The following is a 16,049-nucleotide window of genomic DNA, read 5'->3' on the forward strand; positions in this document are numbered from 1 at the left end:
GAGCTTGTGGATTGACGTGGAAAGTGTTCAGTTTGAAATTTGGAGTGATGAGTGAATTAACTCAGCTGAAGGGAGCTGTGAGTGAAGCAGGGGCTTGAAGGGAGGGGCAGCCTTGGCTGGGAGATGATTCACCCTACCAGAAGTACTGGAGAAGATTTTGTCACTAGCTAATGCCCTGGTTTTTGGCCATCATGGTCCTGCATATAAACCCATAACACCAGCTGGGAGGGTATGTGTCATAAAATAAACTTTTACACTGATATGATGATCAATACATTATTTATGGTTAGTTTTGTTTTGTTTCTTTCAGTGTATCTGCTTGGGTTTTAAAAATTTCTAACCCATGCTGTCCTCATTGGTATTTTGATGATACTGCATCAAAAATCTGTACTGGAAGATGACAACTTGTCTCTATTATTTTAAATAAATTCCTGTGGCTTGAGCAGTGACTTGGTTTTGGTTCTGCTCAAGGCTGGTTAGAAAATCAACCCAGCCTTTGTTCTGGCATGGCCTGGAGCAGGACAGGCTCTGAATGGAGCTGGAGACACATCAAAGAGGGATACCACAGTTGTTGTTCTTACTGCTTCCTGCACAGATCTCTGAAAAGCCTGCTTTCCATTCATTCAGAAAACCTTTAACCATTTAAATACACTTTTTTTTTTTTTTTAAGTTCTTATATACCCTAACAAAAATAAATCTTTTTGGCTGTAGCTTTGAACTCTTGCCTGTGGTGTGGGCTTTGTTTAGTAGGAGTATTCAAACTGTCCTTAAAGAAAATATTTTCTAAAGATTATAATTAGCCAGGTCACTTATGTTTATATCATATAAATGTATAAATAAATTTGCTGTCCACTTTCAGTCTTGGAAAAGACTTCTAAAAGACAAGTCCCACTTTGATTTGGATATCAGACTGTATAATTGGAACACTGCTTAGTTTTGGCACTAACATACTGAGAAGTGAAGGAGTGGGATTTCTTAGTTACTGAGTTGTTTATATAAACTTTTCCTCTGGGGAGAAAATGGAGATCTTTACCTCAAACTAAAATTCTTATGTGTGATAGTTGACCAGCCTTAGCAGATTTATTCAAAACTTAGGCTGAGAATAAGCTGTACTCTGAAGCACAGTAATTGCAGGTGGGAGGTTTTCTTTGTGGTTTTGCCTTCTTGATTTTTAGGGCATGTGAGGTTCTGAGGAAGATTTCACATGATCTGACTGCCCCTTCTCATCCATCCTTGTGTTACCAGCTCCCAAGTGAGCCTGTCCAGCCAAAGGAAAACACCCACTGCAGCTCAGTGTATAATTTGCAGGACATGTCTTGTGCCAATCTTGAGCAGCTGATGCTTGGGGGGTTTTTTAGGGCTCCAGGAATGTGATATTTTCAATATCAGTCAGTGTCAACACTGATAACATACAATGCAGCTGGCAGGAAAAGAAGTGCGGTAGGGTGTGGTGTGACACTCCAAAAGAGAGGAGGTAACTGAGAGAGTGTCACAGACATCTTTTATGGAAAATCCTTTCCTCCTGAGAAGCTGAGAGGCCTCAGGAACAAACTGTAAGCAATGGTTATCTGCTGCTGTGGAATGCAACAGGTGCATCTGGGATTGGCCCATGTTGGTTGTTTCTAATGAATGGCCAATCACAGCCCAGCTGGCTCAGACAGAGAGCCCAAGCCACAAACCTTTGTTATCATTCTTTCCTACTCTATTCCTTGCTAGCCTTCTGATGAAATCCTTTCTTCTATTCTTTTAGTATAGTTTTAATGTAATATATATCATAAAATAATAAATCAGCCTTCTGGAACATGGAGTCAGATCCTGGTCTCTTCCCTCATCCTGGGACCCCTGTGAACCACGGTCACAAAAGAGGAACAAAACAGAGGAACAAAAGGCATTGAGGGAGGACAAACCCTGTGTTTCCTTCCTATGCTTTCATAGGGACCTGCAACTGAAATTGTTTGGCTTTTGAACAGAGATACAAAGTAACCAGTCAGTTAGGGCTAAAAAAATTAAGGAGTTTGATAAACTCCAACTCTGGTTGTGGTTTAAAAGGGTGATGTTGGGATGCTTGATTTGGTTCAGGCAGTGCCCAGCAGTCTGATGTTGGTGTTCTGATGTTGATGCCACTATAATTGTCATTGTTACTGCATGAAGCACCAGGTCTGGCTGTCATCTAGCTGGTGGAAATGCTTCATGCAGGGCTTTTTTTCCCCTGAGATTTTTAATGTGGTAGATTGCCAGTCCATCTCTCACCACACACTTGCCTGAACTGTCATAGAGGAAGGGTGATGCAAAGGTGAAAATAAGCTGAAAAACCAGAAAGCACTGAAACTGGAATGGCTGCTGAACAAATTAGTATAAAATTATATCCTCTGTCTGTCAGAATGTGCTGCAGAGTGCACCATCTGTGCTTTTTTAGAAAAAGAGAGATGTTAGGTTTTCTTTAAAACTCAGAATGAATAGACCATTCAGCCTCATCTCTCACTTGGCTTATATTGGCTTCTGAAGATAAAGTGATCCTGTAAAAGGATCAGAGTTCTTTTCCAGGCAGTATCTGAATATTTCTCATGGGGGTTTGTGTTTCTGAGGTATCTTAAAATGTTCAGAAGCCTCTGAGAGAGGTTTTCACTACCTAGTTCCTGTTTATTTAATATACCACCTGTCATGCTACCCAGGCAGTTATATTTTAGCAGTAAAGTGGTAGTCTTGGCTTGCTGTAATAAACCTTCTAGGATAAAACATGCTTTTCCACCTGGCATGTACCTTTAATTTTATAATGTTCATTAGCAGGGTGGCTGCAGAGGGAAATTTCATGAGAAAACAGGACAAATGACTTGGGAGCTGAACTTCCCTTTTCCTGAAAGCCTTTGGTATACTCAGATTGCATTTCCTTAAGGCAAAAAATGTGTAAGAAGTACTGGAACCAGCAGGTTAATTGCCAGCAGGGGATTTTTTTCCTTTTCTGTGTGCATAGCTGTGAAAGAAGCCCATCCCTGGAGTAGGCTGGCCAAGCTAAAGCTGCCTGGGCTTGCTCGTGTTTGCCATGTGCAGAATTGGTGGATAACATGGTTTTCTGAAGGACACTGCTCTGGAACAAAGTTTGAGGCTATTAGGAACAGGTTTTTCTCACAACTAGGTGTGTTGGAATAGCCAGTGCAGATGAAGGTTGGTGTTTACTTTCTGCAGATGTTGGCTAAAGAATGATTTAAAAGGTTAGAGAGTTGTGGTCTGCACCCAGCTACTGCAGCATGATAATACCTTCTTCAAAAAAAACCTTTTAAATGGTCTTAAAGATTAAATTGGCTGAAGTTTGATCTTTTCATTTCTACTGCGTTTTCAGCACAAAATAGTTCTGGTTCTAGTTCTCAGTTTCTACAATATGGACACATTGTGACCATTTCTTTTCATTTTTCTTTTTCATTATTAATTTTCAGTCAGCGTGTTCCATTCTGAGGAATAAGCCAGGAATTTCATCCTATATCTGATACTCAAAAGTGCTGCTTGCAGTTTGCAGCTCAAGCTGTGAGCCTTGACTTACTCCAAGTGTTGTGCTGGGCATGGCAAGCAGCAGAGCTGGTGTTTCCAGCACCTTTCAGTGCTGCTGGATTGTGTCTGCTTGTGAAAGGCCACCAGAGGCTGCAGGCAGCAAATAGCCCAGCTGCCTGGGAGCTGCTGTCATGGGCATTAAAGCTTTCCACCTGTCTCACAGGGCAGAGGAGAGGAGGATGTGTGTCCTACACAAGTTTTCAAGCAGAAAAGTTTTCCAGATGAGCCGTGTGGCAGATGTTTCTGTTTAATGGTCATTTAACTGCAATGAGGAATTAATAATTAAAATTTTTTTGCATTTATAATACAGGTTAAAAATATATAGTTTTTTAATATTGAATTTTAAATATATAGTTTTTTAAATATTGCATTAAAATATAGGTTTTATACCTGGGGGTGTCTCTTGGAGATACTCAAGCAGCATCAAGGCATTAGGTACAAGGGCCTAGTGCTTGCTGAAAGAATAACTAAGGAAGACACCACATCTGGGGTACACTGCCTGCTTTCATCCTCCACAATTAAATCCCATTACTTTTTGTAATTGTAGGGTACATAGATAGTGTACACTTTTATAATTTTCATGATTAAAGATCACAGTGGACACAAAACTGTGGCATTCTGAGGAAATTAACCTTTTTGTAGGGCTTTTAGACAAGGCACTTGTTGGCTGTGTCTCAAGCAAGTTGCCTGTCCTTGATGTGTCAGTGTATCACATGTGGTCTTTTTATCACTCTTTTTGGGTGACTTTCACAAATTCAGATAGGAAAAAATTTTGCATTTTGATATTTGAGATGGGGAAGATCTCATTACAACTCCATAACTCTAACTAGTTTGGTGGAATATCAGTGGGAAATCACTGCTTTGCTCTTGGACATTTTCAAAACTCTATGTTTTAATTGATTTTAATTCTTTTTTCTTATAAATCCCATAATCTTGAGCATAGCTGTAGTCTAAATAATTTCCTGGATTACCACCTGACAGCAGCAATGCATCCATGGTCTCCTATATTTCATTCCACACTCTGTTGTTCTTCACTTCTTTTTACACAGTTTTGTGCTGTAAATACATTTGTGATTAAAATGGTAAAGCTTTTTTTGTTTCTAGAATACAGATCTCACATAGACAATTACTTGGAAGTGGTATGGTTCAGAATTTCCCATCAGTAAAGGCTGAAGATGATTTTGCATGACCACCTTCCCTTTTGCATCTCTTGTGCTTAGCAGAATTCACAGTTTGCACATTTGTTATATGCCCCCATTCCTTTGGACACAATACTTACCAATTCAAAATTCCTTTGGACACAATACTTATCAGTGCAAAAAAGGTCTTTGATCCAAGTTGATGACCTGAAATCTGAGTAAATTTTGGTGTGACCTTTAGAAACATGCTTTATCTTCCTTCTCTCAGTGTGGTGGTATGGTTCTGATGGTTTTTCTCCTGTTCTTTTGTTTTGTTTTGGTTTGGTTTTTTTTGTTTTTTTTTTTTTTTTTCCTTTTTCTGTTTTCTCCCCCCTTTCCAGTGTTCTATTTAGGTGAGTGGTTTAATTTTTTGAGCCTTTCCTGCTCCTCCAAGAGTATTTGTTCATTGTTTTAAGAAAAACAATCAGCCTCAGAGTGCTTTTCAAAGCTTTTGTCAAATTCCATCATGCAAAGAGTTTGTTTTGCATTTTTGTGAGACCTTTCCATCCATGTGAAATAAATTCATTCTGCAGATGTGTGAGGTAACGTTGTACATGTGTGAGGTTGCAGTTTTTGTTTGCTGCATTATGCTGTTGAGCTTGTTTGGCTTAAAAAGCAAAAGTGAGCAGTTCTTAAAATGTTGTGTGATGGCTGGCTTTTTTCTTTGATTTTTGTGCCTTTTTTTTTTTTTTTTTTTCCATGGTAAAATTTCAAACCATTAATTTATGATCTGTTTTTGCTCTTAGGTCCTACATTGCCTCGACAGAATTCACAGCTTCCCTCTCAAGTACAAAATGGTCCATCACAAGAAGAAATGGAAATCCAGAGAAGGTATGGTATTAAAAGTGAACAGCTTGTTCAGTTCAAGGAAGTGATAACTCTTAATGAGGAGAAAATAAATGTCAAGGACTTAGAATTGCTCTCCTGCACGAGGGCAGCATTTGTGTGTGCCGTTCTCAGTGCCACTGTAAAAACTTTCTTGCTGGATCCCTTGTTCCTGCTCTCCACCCATTCAAACAATGCAGTTGGAATTGGCATGCCAGGAAAGAGTTGAAGATCAGAGAGGAAGCCTTGGGAGATTTCACTGTTGTCATTTTCAACCAGGCTAATTCATTTTCCAGTGACTGTTGTGTGCTCAGTTTTTGACACTGAAAAAAGCAGCAAGTGAGGAAGGAAGCTTTGGAAGCAGAGAACTGAGTCATCATGAATGACAGGGCTTTTGTCCTGAGTGTGGATGTGCTAGATCAGAACATTCTATTGGAAATCTTGTTTGCCTTTACACTGTATTCTTTAGCAAAACCCCTTCATTTTCTGCTTTTAGTGTATAAATTGATGGAGCCTTTAGCAGTTTAATTTTCAACTGAAGCATTGCTGGTTATATCTGTGCTGCCCTCAGTGACTGGTCTGTGTTCCCCTGGCCAACTGGGGCTTCCTCCAAGTTTAGCTGTTCCATTCCATTTCTATCCCTGTGGGATATTTTTTCACACCTGTAGCATTTTAAACATACAGAGTCTTTTCACATTTCTTTTAATAATCATTATGTATTGATGAAGTGCCCATTTTCTACAAACTCAGTGGTTGCCATATTCCCAGTTTTGCTTTGTGGCAGTGTGGGGTGAGTGTGGGGGTTATGGGTGTCTGACATGGCAGAGGCTTGTAGGACAGTGCTGTCCCACTGGGCTAGGGGAAAACAGCAAGACCTTGGGCTGTCCCAAGCACACTGCCTGTGCTGCAATCCTGGATTATTTTACCATCAAAACACTCCCAGGAGATTAGCTGTTCCCTTCCTGAAGGGATGCTGGGAATGATTCAGGTCACATGCAGGACAGATCCAGGGAACAGGAGCCTTGGACAAATGGGAGGTGGTCCAGGCTGATGGTGTAAATGCACCTAACAGCTTTTTGTGCTGACTGGAAGAATGCTTCAACATGTTGGCTCTAATTAGCACTGAAGCTTTCTCTATTTTGCTATTCAGCATTTAGAGGTGAGCAGAACCAAATTGCCAATTTAGGAATAATTCATTTGATAAAGAAGCTATATATGTTGAACAAAGGGTTGCCATCAAAATTGGCATCATACTTGTCTGTCTCTTTTCTTCTGTGTCTTCTTAAATCTGAGCAGGAACCACTTTATCTGAAAGTTACCTTGTTTAAGAACAAATAGCAAGAACCTCATTACAAATCTGTCTGTTTGATGTGTTTATGTGCAAGTTTGCTGTCATGATAAAAGTCTTTTATGTCACTTCTTTTGACAGACTTTTAAAAAGCCTTTTTTCTTTCGATTTTTTTTTCTGTCCTACATTAGTGGTTTTTAGTATTTTTATTTGCTGTCTGTTCCTTTAGAAAGCTGCATTATCTGAAATTTATAATGCTGAAATACTTTTGAGAGAAGCATTGTAGACTGGCATCTCCTCAGAATAAGTGCTGCCCTATATTAAGAGCTCTGAAAGTCTCTTGAAATTTTTGGTATGTGAAGGACATCCTATCAGATGGCATTCTTATGGCTTGGCTTTTTTGATCAGTGTGCTCGACTTGTTTCCATTTAATGCAGTGTCCTCTTTGAAGTCTGCTTCTGGGTTTGTTTTGTTTTTCCCTGAAACAAGGATGGAGCACTGGAATGAGTGTTTTACTCATGCTGCTAGACAGATTGCCCGTGGAAGGACTATTGCTGCTGTGTCATTAAGCTTAAGAAGAACATGTAATTTTGTTAAAACATTTCACAAATGCTTCTTCAGTCTCATGACTCCTCTAACTACATGGTAAAAACAAAGTTCAATTAACTCTAAGCTAGACCTTCTCTTCTGTAGTAACTGTCTTGCAGCTTTCAGACTCTAAGAGCAAGAGTTACTACCATCATGTAGAGAGTAGTAAATAGTTGGGAAGAAAAGGTTTAAGTATGGATTACTTTGAACATATCTCCAAGTGACATTTCCAATCTCACTAAAGGGTAAAAGCAGTGTGGGCAGGCTTGAATCCTGTGGGGAGCAGCAAGACTACAGGGAATGCAAGAAATGGGAATAAATGTTACTGCGTGGGCAGGGACATGGGGTTTGTGATGGAGCAGGAGAAAGGCTGTGCCAAGTCTGTGCCTTGTGGAATGTGTGTCTGTTGGGTGGGGGTTTTCTTGGAAGTGTGGCTTGGTAATAGTTGTCTTTGAATTCTGCTCTCCCATCCCTCCTCTTAGGTGTGCCTGGATTTAGCAGTGTGTAACTGACTCCTGTGTTAAGTGCAGGAAAATGGTTTTTTAAATTATTCTAAGCTGGAGAAAAATATCTGCTTGTGTGAAAATTAAAGGGACCCTGTGGAGGTCTAGTCTAACCCTCTGCTCAGAGAAGGACTAATTTCAAAGTTAAATTATGTGGCTTGGAGCTTCAGGGTTTTCTTAGGCAGAAATAGAAACATTTCTTCAGAAGTATTTTGCCAAAGGACTGACCAGTGAAGAGTGGCATAATAAAGAGAGCTCTTCAGCCATCAGGGTCTGATGTTTTCCTTTGCTTTCATAACCAGTGTTCAGGAATCTTGGGAAAATTGGGAATTGAAGAGTGAAATTAGTTCATTGCCAGCAGAAGTACATTATTTTGGTTCAGAGATTTTTCTCTGTTTTTAGAAAAGATTTAGATGCCCTTACATTTTGGGTAAAACTGCTTTGTTTATTTTGCTGCAGAGCTTCCTACTTGAATATTTGTATTGCTTACTGGGCAGTGATACAGTTCCTAAGGCTGCTAGGACCAGATGTGCCATCTGAAACACTGAGGTTTTTATAAGGCCAAGATTACACATAAGGTATAATGAACTAATTTTTTCTGGTGAATTGATAACTTTGTTACTGTCTTTTAAGAAACCTTAACACATGGTGGATGCTTTCCCTCTCAGGGGGTACTTGATGCTAGCTGTAATTTTCCTTAATTTGCACTCACTTCAGTACAGTAATAGCAGGCTTTAAAACACTCCAGCTTCCATTTTGATCCTCAAAACTGAAGGGATATTTTGTTCTGTGAGTTGTTTTTAATTTTGTCAGAGTGGTGGCCAGGCAGTGTTTATAAATTCCACTGATTGATAATGAGCCAGCTTCAGTTGACATACATATTTGTTAATAACTGCAGAGTTACCTAATGCCAAAGACCATTTTAAAATACAAGATTAGTTCATGGCATGCCTGTGTGTGCTACTGGTGCATGTAAATTTACCTTCTCTCCCAGCCGTGGTAAATACATTGTCAGGAATATGAGTCACTGAGTTGGTATCTAATATGACACTTGGGAATTTAATGAGTTAATGTTTATAAATAACTTCAAAATGGTCACTGCTTCATAAATAAAGAGCTCCAGGAACAGAGGAACTGTACAGATAGTAAGGAATGATGAGGGTGTACAAGCCTCCCACTGCCCTTCAGGGGCGTCATGGACCAAAACTCGACCGAATTCTTTCGTAAGTACTCAAAAACATTACAGGTTTGGAAAATGCAACAGCAGAATAGTAGGAGGGATTGTACTTATTAAATACTTTCTTTGCTTTGGTTTAGTTTGGTTTGTGGTGATACTGTTAAAGAAAACACAGGTATGCCTGTGCTAGAATTTAGTATTAATATGGTGTGGGTTTCGTAACATCCTGTGGAAGGATTCTTAGTTTTAGTACAAGTTCAGAGGCTGTCAAATGTAGCAGTTTCTTAGTAAATAAGAGACTTGAAGGCAATATTTTTATTTTACAGATGAAATTTTTTCTGAATTTTGCTAATCTTGTTCTTCAACTATAGTAAAATGTTTTCCTCCTTGTAACTTAGTAATTATTACATACTCCTGAGCTGTTTTGAAAACATATGTAGAAATGCTAAGAAAAAAAAATATCCTGCAATTCAGTGTCAATGTAGCTATTGTAGTTTAAGGGAATCAAAGTTTGCCCATGGCTGTGTGTCCCTGGTAGCCTTGTTTGTACTGATTTCCCACAGCCTGTAACTTTTCCCTGGTTAGTGGCCAGATGTACAGCTTCCAGCTTCCCTTTGCTTCTGAAATGGTGCCACTTATCCAACAGCTTCTTTCAAGGAAGTAGGGTTTCTTTAAAAGGCAAATGGATTGATTAGATTATAACTGAGCACACAGCTCTAAGCTGAGATACACATGAATATGATGGAGTTGTTGGCTTTTTGGTTTAGGGTTTGAGAGGTCAGTAGAATCCACTCATATGATTGTATTGTTTGCATAGCTGTGGTTTAGATGGAATCAAAAGGGGCTTTTCCCCCCCTTTTTTTTTAAGATTTTTTTTTTCGTGTCTCATTTTCTTTCCATTTGTAATAAAGTTTTCAGAGACTAACCTGTCTTATGGGCAGGTGTAATGGGTGTTGTGTGGTTACAGCATAATTGTAGATGCTGGTAACATTGATCTATTGAGAAGACCACTCTTCCATTAAGCAGTATTCTGATGACATTGATAGAATTGCTTTCAAATCTTTCAGTTCTGTGAGCTTTTTTTCTGTTTAATGCAGAACATGAAATTGGAGTTGAAAGTTGCTCTACATTTTCCCAGATTTTTTGTTATTGTGGTTCCCTTTTAAGAAATTGTGTTCCAGTTGTACTCACTGGAATTCACTACTGAGAGGGAGTTGCCAATGAAAGTAGGTTTTTCTACTGCTGAGATTCTTCTTTTTTTTCAAATTCCATGAGTACAGGTGTCTTTCTGTGATCTAGCATCTGCCAGGAAAGCTCATGTTCTCTTAGTTTGAGATAATATATTGAAAAGATGTAGATGAGGAGAATTAGGTTTAATGAGGTGTGATCCAAGAGCATTAACAGATCCCTCAGTCTGTTAGAATTCCTCTATCTAATCCATTTCAAGTTTCTACTTGTCTCTTCATGTCTTTATCATAGTGACTGGCTACTAATTTTTGCTTGACTGATAAAACCTAGTTCTTGCTACTTGCAGCTAATGCATTTTTAGCTTATAACATAAAAGCTTCTTCTTAAACCTTAAATCCCTTTTGATCAAGGAGATGAAAGCCTGTTAATTTGACTTTGGTAACAGATAAAACATTGGACAGTAAACTGGACCCAGACAGTATTTTCTTCACAAAAACAGGCTGTTCCTGGGCCTTGGTAAGGCATTTGACAGATACCAAGAGGGAATTTTCAGGCCATGTGGAAGAGAGGAGGATTGCTGTGGAAGTGTGAGGAGCACAAGAACAGGCATCAGTGCACCAATGGGACCTGTAGCAATCAAATTTCTTTTGGTGTTTTGCTGAACAAAGCAAGTCCTTGTGGCTGATGTGAGTTGAGTTACGTGAGAATGAAGGAGAACAAGAGGGGTTGGATGATATTGCAGATTTTGATGATCAGAATAGAATGAGAGTTCTCATAGTAGGTGTCCTGTTTTTAGAGGGGAATACCACCAACCTGTAGACCACATTAGTGTACAGGGAAAAATCAAATGGACATTGGAAGTGTTACATGCAATGGTGTCTGATCAAGAGAAAGCTGCCTGAACCTGGAAATAGCTGTAAGGACCTGGATTTGTGCAGTGATTCAAAATCATGATAAATGCAGTTAATTACATCATCATTTCACCCTGTGTCAAGTGTTTGATACAAACCATAATTTGAACCAGTCTCACCTCTCGGTGCTGCTGAAAGAACCAAAGGTGCAGAGCACAATTCAGAGTGGCAGAAATTGTCAGTTCCAGAGCATATACATCAACTCACTTCACAAACCTCTGGCCTTTAACAGTCAGGCTTGGCAGATCTTCTGAGTCCCTGTGTCCTGCTCATTGTACCAAGCTGACCAAGTCTGGTCTGGTCTTCTCTGACACCATGTGGATTATGCTCAGGTAGAAACTGTCCTGAGTGTCAAGCACTTGACAGAAAATAAAGCTGACTTGGTGAGAGTTTTAGAGCAGGAGTTAAGTTTAGATAATGCAAAGTGAAGTTTATGCAGCTGAGATTGTTTAGGAAGATGCAAAGAGGTTAAATATTGATCACCTCTGCTGAGCTACTGTTATTGGTGCATCCTGTACTTCTTATTTATGAAGATTCTCAGTCTCTGTGGAGGCTGCCTGTGTTTGATGTCAATACAGCTTGCAAATTTCCAAGATGTGGATGTATTTTCTCTTTGTACATGAATTATGAAATTTGGGGGGTGGTGTGTGTTCATTCCATGGTACATAATGTGTAGGCACTGAGATATTGTAAATATTCAGTAGGTTTGCATGACCATACAGGAGAGTGAGCTCTGTGGCAAATGCTGAATTTTGGAGTGGTGAATAAATATTTAATATTAGAGATGGAAGAGCAAGTTTAATGCTGGTACTCAGTTTTGATTACTCAGATAAATTCCTGCAAATTTGAAGAGCCATAACAGGACACACTTTCCTGAACTGGTACAGAAGATGATCAGAGGATTAAACTATTAAAAATCAAGCTAGGAGCTAAGTACAAAATAACATGCCAAAGCACTTTCTTCCCCCTGTAATAGTTTCAACAAGGCTAAAGTAAGTTGGCTGTGTCTGTGTCTGGACTTCTGTGGATTCCTGATGATCACAAGGTGTAGAGGACAGCATGCTTCAGGTGGAGCTGAGGTCAGCCTGCATCTGCTGCTGGTGTCTGTGACTAGGGGAGCTAAGTTCAAAATAACATGTCAAAGCATTTTTTTTTCCCTGTAATAGTTTCAATAGGGCTAAAGTAGCTTGGCTGTGTCTGTATCCACTTCATCTACTTCTGTGGATGTCCAGATGTTCCTGGTGATCACAAGGTAGAGGACAGCGTGCTTCAGATGGAGCTGAGGTCAGCCTGCATCTGCTGCTGGTGCCTGTGGCTAGGAGCTAAGTTCAAAATAACATGTCAAAGCATTTTTTTTTTCCCTGTAATAGTTTCAACAAGGTTAAAGTAGGTTATCTGTATCTACTTCTGTGGATGTCCAGAGAGTGTTCCTGGTGACCACAAGATAGAGGACAAGGTGCTTCAGATGGAGCTGAGGTCAGCCTGCATCTACTGCTGGTGCCTGTGGCTAGGGGAGCTAAGTTCAAAATAACATGTCAAAGCACTTTTGTTTTCCCTATAATAGTTTCAACAAGGCTAAAGTAGCTTGGCTGTGTCTGTATCCACTTTATCTACTTCTGTGGATGTCCAGAGAAGAGTTCCTGGTGACCACAAGGTAGAGGACAGCGTGCTTCAGATGGAGCTGAGGTCAGCCTGCCTCTGCTGCTGGTGCCTGTGGCTCAGGCAGACATTGTGTAGCCTGTCTGCAGCCAGCTGCTGTGTTTGCTGCAGTGACTCAGTGCTGGGAGGAGGAGAACCATCATGTGAGATGTATTCTAGTGAGTAGTGACTGTTGGATTAGATAATGCTATCTGTGCCCACATGCTGGGGCTAACAGCATTTGAGAATCAAACTCCAAACATTGCTGGCTTGGTTGTTGCTCTGCAGTTGGAGGCAGGGTTAGAGGAGCTCAGGGCAGCCCCAAAAGTTTGGGTACACTGAAGCTTCAGGTTGAGCAGCTCAGTTGGTTTGGATTGATGAGCCCAGCTTTAATCATAGCTGATGTGATACATTTACTTCTCCAATTTAGCATAGTAGTTATTCCTAGATTTCTTGCCTTTAAAACTTAAAAAAAACCCCTAGTGAAACACAGAAAGAAAGATGTATAAGCTGTTGAGTACTTCCTTAGAACCACATTTGGTTTCTTCTACTGAATGCCTGAATGGTAACTTTCAGAACAATAAGTGCAGAATATTACTGCAATGGTTATAACCAGCAATAGTCTGGCAACCTTCATGCTGCCTTCTTAGTGTCATCCTTATGTCTCTCTTCTGACACACTTTGTCATTTCAGAAAAAGGAACAGCACAAGCAAGAAACTGTTTTTCAAAAAAAGCAAAAAAACCACTGTGAGTGACACAGAAAATCTCCCCTCAATTGTATGTTTTTAAGTCCACGTTGTTTTTTAATAACTCAAGTGATAGTTTTTGGTGTCTTCTTTCAATACACATATTGAATTTTTTTTCCCCCTCATTTGCCTTGTTTTTGTATCTTTAAGCAGACAAAACAGGGATAGTGTTCATATTGATCTTTGAGTGATTTGATGCCCTGCTTTGACACAGTTTTTCTGCCAAGAAAGAATGAAATATGAAATTGGTGTGTTCATAAATGACAACTAACAGCTGTCAAATACTATGAATTATCTGCCTGCAGCTGACCTCTTCATTCAATGCAGCAATTCCTTCAGTCAGGTCTGTTCCTCAAGATATTTTGTTTTCTGCAGGCTTTGTCTTGGATCTTTGTTTTCTACAGTGAGTTTTAAAATTAAATACTTCAAACAAGTTTCTGTTCATCTTGAAATGTCTGTCAGCTCAGTGCCTCCTGAATTTGGATGTGATACAAAGATGCCTTTGTACTGTTCATGGAAATACCTCTGTTTTTAATGTATCTGGCTTTGTGACAAGAAGCCTTCCAGGTTCGTGGCTGAACTCTGTTATTCAGGTTGATATATGGGCTCCTCAGTGCAGTTTCCTATCATCTTTTTAGGAAAAAATGTAATGGCTTGATCTCACAGCCAAGAGCAAAGCAAGCTAGTGTTAGATTCCTGAAGATTTATGTGAATGTATAGCACAACTTCCACTTGAGGAGGCAAGGTGACCTGCCAGAGCAGGCAGCTCTTTGCTTTTGCAAACTGTTTCACTTCTGGATTTGTTACTCATAGGTTTTTTTTTTTTTGTTTTTTTTCCCTCTTGGTGCCCTTGTGACAGAAGCTCTGGGTTTTGACACAGCTGGAGTTTCTTCATGTTTCAAGGCATCCTTGCTCTGGTGGAAGGAGTCTTTGCACAAATCCAGTAACTCTGCTGCAGGTGACAAAGATATGGAGGCTTAGATGTGGAAAGTGTCCCAGGAAAGGACAGTTTCCCTCTGGCTGTTAACTCTGCTCTGAACCAGAGTATTGTTTTACCAGTAAACACTGAAGTTTCTTAATCTAGTTGAGATCTGTGTCTTCTCTTCAGCCTGTGTGGTAATGGCCATATTTTAAGACAATTAACTGAGGGCTCCATTCTTTTGATTGACTATGTTGAGGTCTTCAGCAGAAGGCCCCAGGATCTCACAGTCATTCACCTTCAGGAGCAGAAGTTAAAAAAAACCATCTGTTCCCTTCCCCTTCCCCAATACAGATGAAAAATAATAAATAGTATTCATTTGAGACAGCTTCCTAGTCACCCATCACACACACTGGGCTTTGAATGTAGTGGTGCTTTGCTAAATGGAAAGTGATCTCAGTGTGCATGTGGTGCTGGCTCATTTCATAGAATAACAGGAGCTGAGACAGCAGGGCTGCTGAATTGTTATTCCTTTTTATGATCAAGAGCAAGGCAGGAAGGCTGTGTGTGTACCTGAGTAAGTAAATTAACTGCAATTCTGTTTTACAGTTGTCACGTAGAAGAAATTCTAAACATTGTCACCATCTCAGAATGTGGGGGGATTTTTTCCAGCAGGGATGCAACAGTGTGTGCTTAATTCTGCTCATTGCATCTTTTTTTTTTTCCCCATGTGTTATTTCAAGAATGTAGTCATGCTCCTGCTGCTTGGCTGCCCAAAGAACTGCAGGATTAATGCTCATATTAAGTCACAAGTTAATACTGTAAATATGATTCTTTCTTTATCCTCAGCCAGTATCTCCTTAACTGGACAAAAGTATAAGGGCAAGAGGGGAAATAATTTTAAAAGGTGGTACAGTATTAAAGTAAGCTAATTTAAAAACAGCACCACCAAAAAAAATAACTGAGAGCCTCTCCCAAAACACCCCAAAGTGAAGCTTCCCAAAATGCTTTTGGCATGAAGCTCATTAAAATCCACAAAGAAAGTGTCATGAACAGTCACTGAGATAAAGGTCCCAGCTATTCTGAGATTCTGAAGTTGACTCTGAATCTAAACATGAGTAACAGCACCTTGTGTGTGACTGACGTGCACTTCTACAGCAGGCTCAGCTATTTCATGGAAATTACCTCTTCCATTTAATAAGTCACACTTCTAAAATAGTTGGAATAATCACATTGTCTTTGCATAACAAGCATTTCACTACAAGACAGCTCTCTGGGGCATTTTGAGTGTCTCTTTAGCTTTTTCAAAAGTTGTCCTGGTGGCCAGATGCGCTTTCTAAGACTGAAGGGTTTGCAGGTATTGCTTTCACAGGGTTCTTGAACTGCCAGTCTTGACATTCAGATGTACTTTAATTGCTGTGTGATGACTCTCCTTAATCTGCTAATGCTTTTGTCTAATATGATTTTGATCTCTGACAAAATTCAAAAATAAAATTATACTATCTAATGCTGACTAAACAAAGCCAGAGGGATTTAATGCCTTT

General features: G+C 39.7%; 1 protein-coding gene across 3 annotated transcripts in view; it reads left to right on the top strand.

The window, feature by feature from the left end:
• ENAH (ENAH actin regulator) overlaps window positions 1-16,049 on the top strand; it is a 93,133-nt gene that overhangs the window by 53,130 nt on the left and 23,954 nt on the right. For all 3 annotated transcript variants that reach the window (XM_066546213.1, XM_066546214.1, XM_066546215.1), the window contains exon 4: window positions 5,468-5,552. In XM_066546213.1, the coding sequence (XP_066402310.1) occupies window positions 5,468-5,552 (85 nt within the window). The remainder of the gene's footprint in view (window positions 1-5,467; window positions 5,553-16,049) is intronic.

Source organism: Molothrus aeneus, chromosome 3 (genome assembly GCF_037042795.1).
Source record: "Molothrus aeneus isolate 106 chromosome 3, BPBGC_Maene_1.0, whole genome shotgun sequence".
Classification (NCBI taxonomy): domain Eukaryota; kingdom Metazoa; phylum Chordata; class Aves; order Passeriformes; family Icteridae; genus Molothrus; species Molothrus aeneus.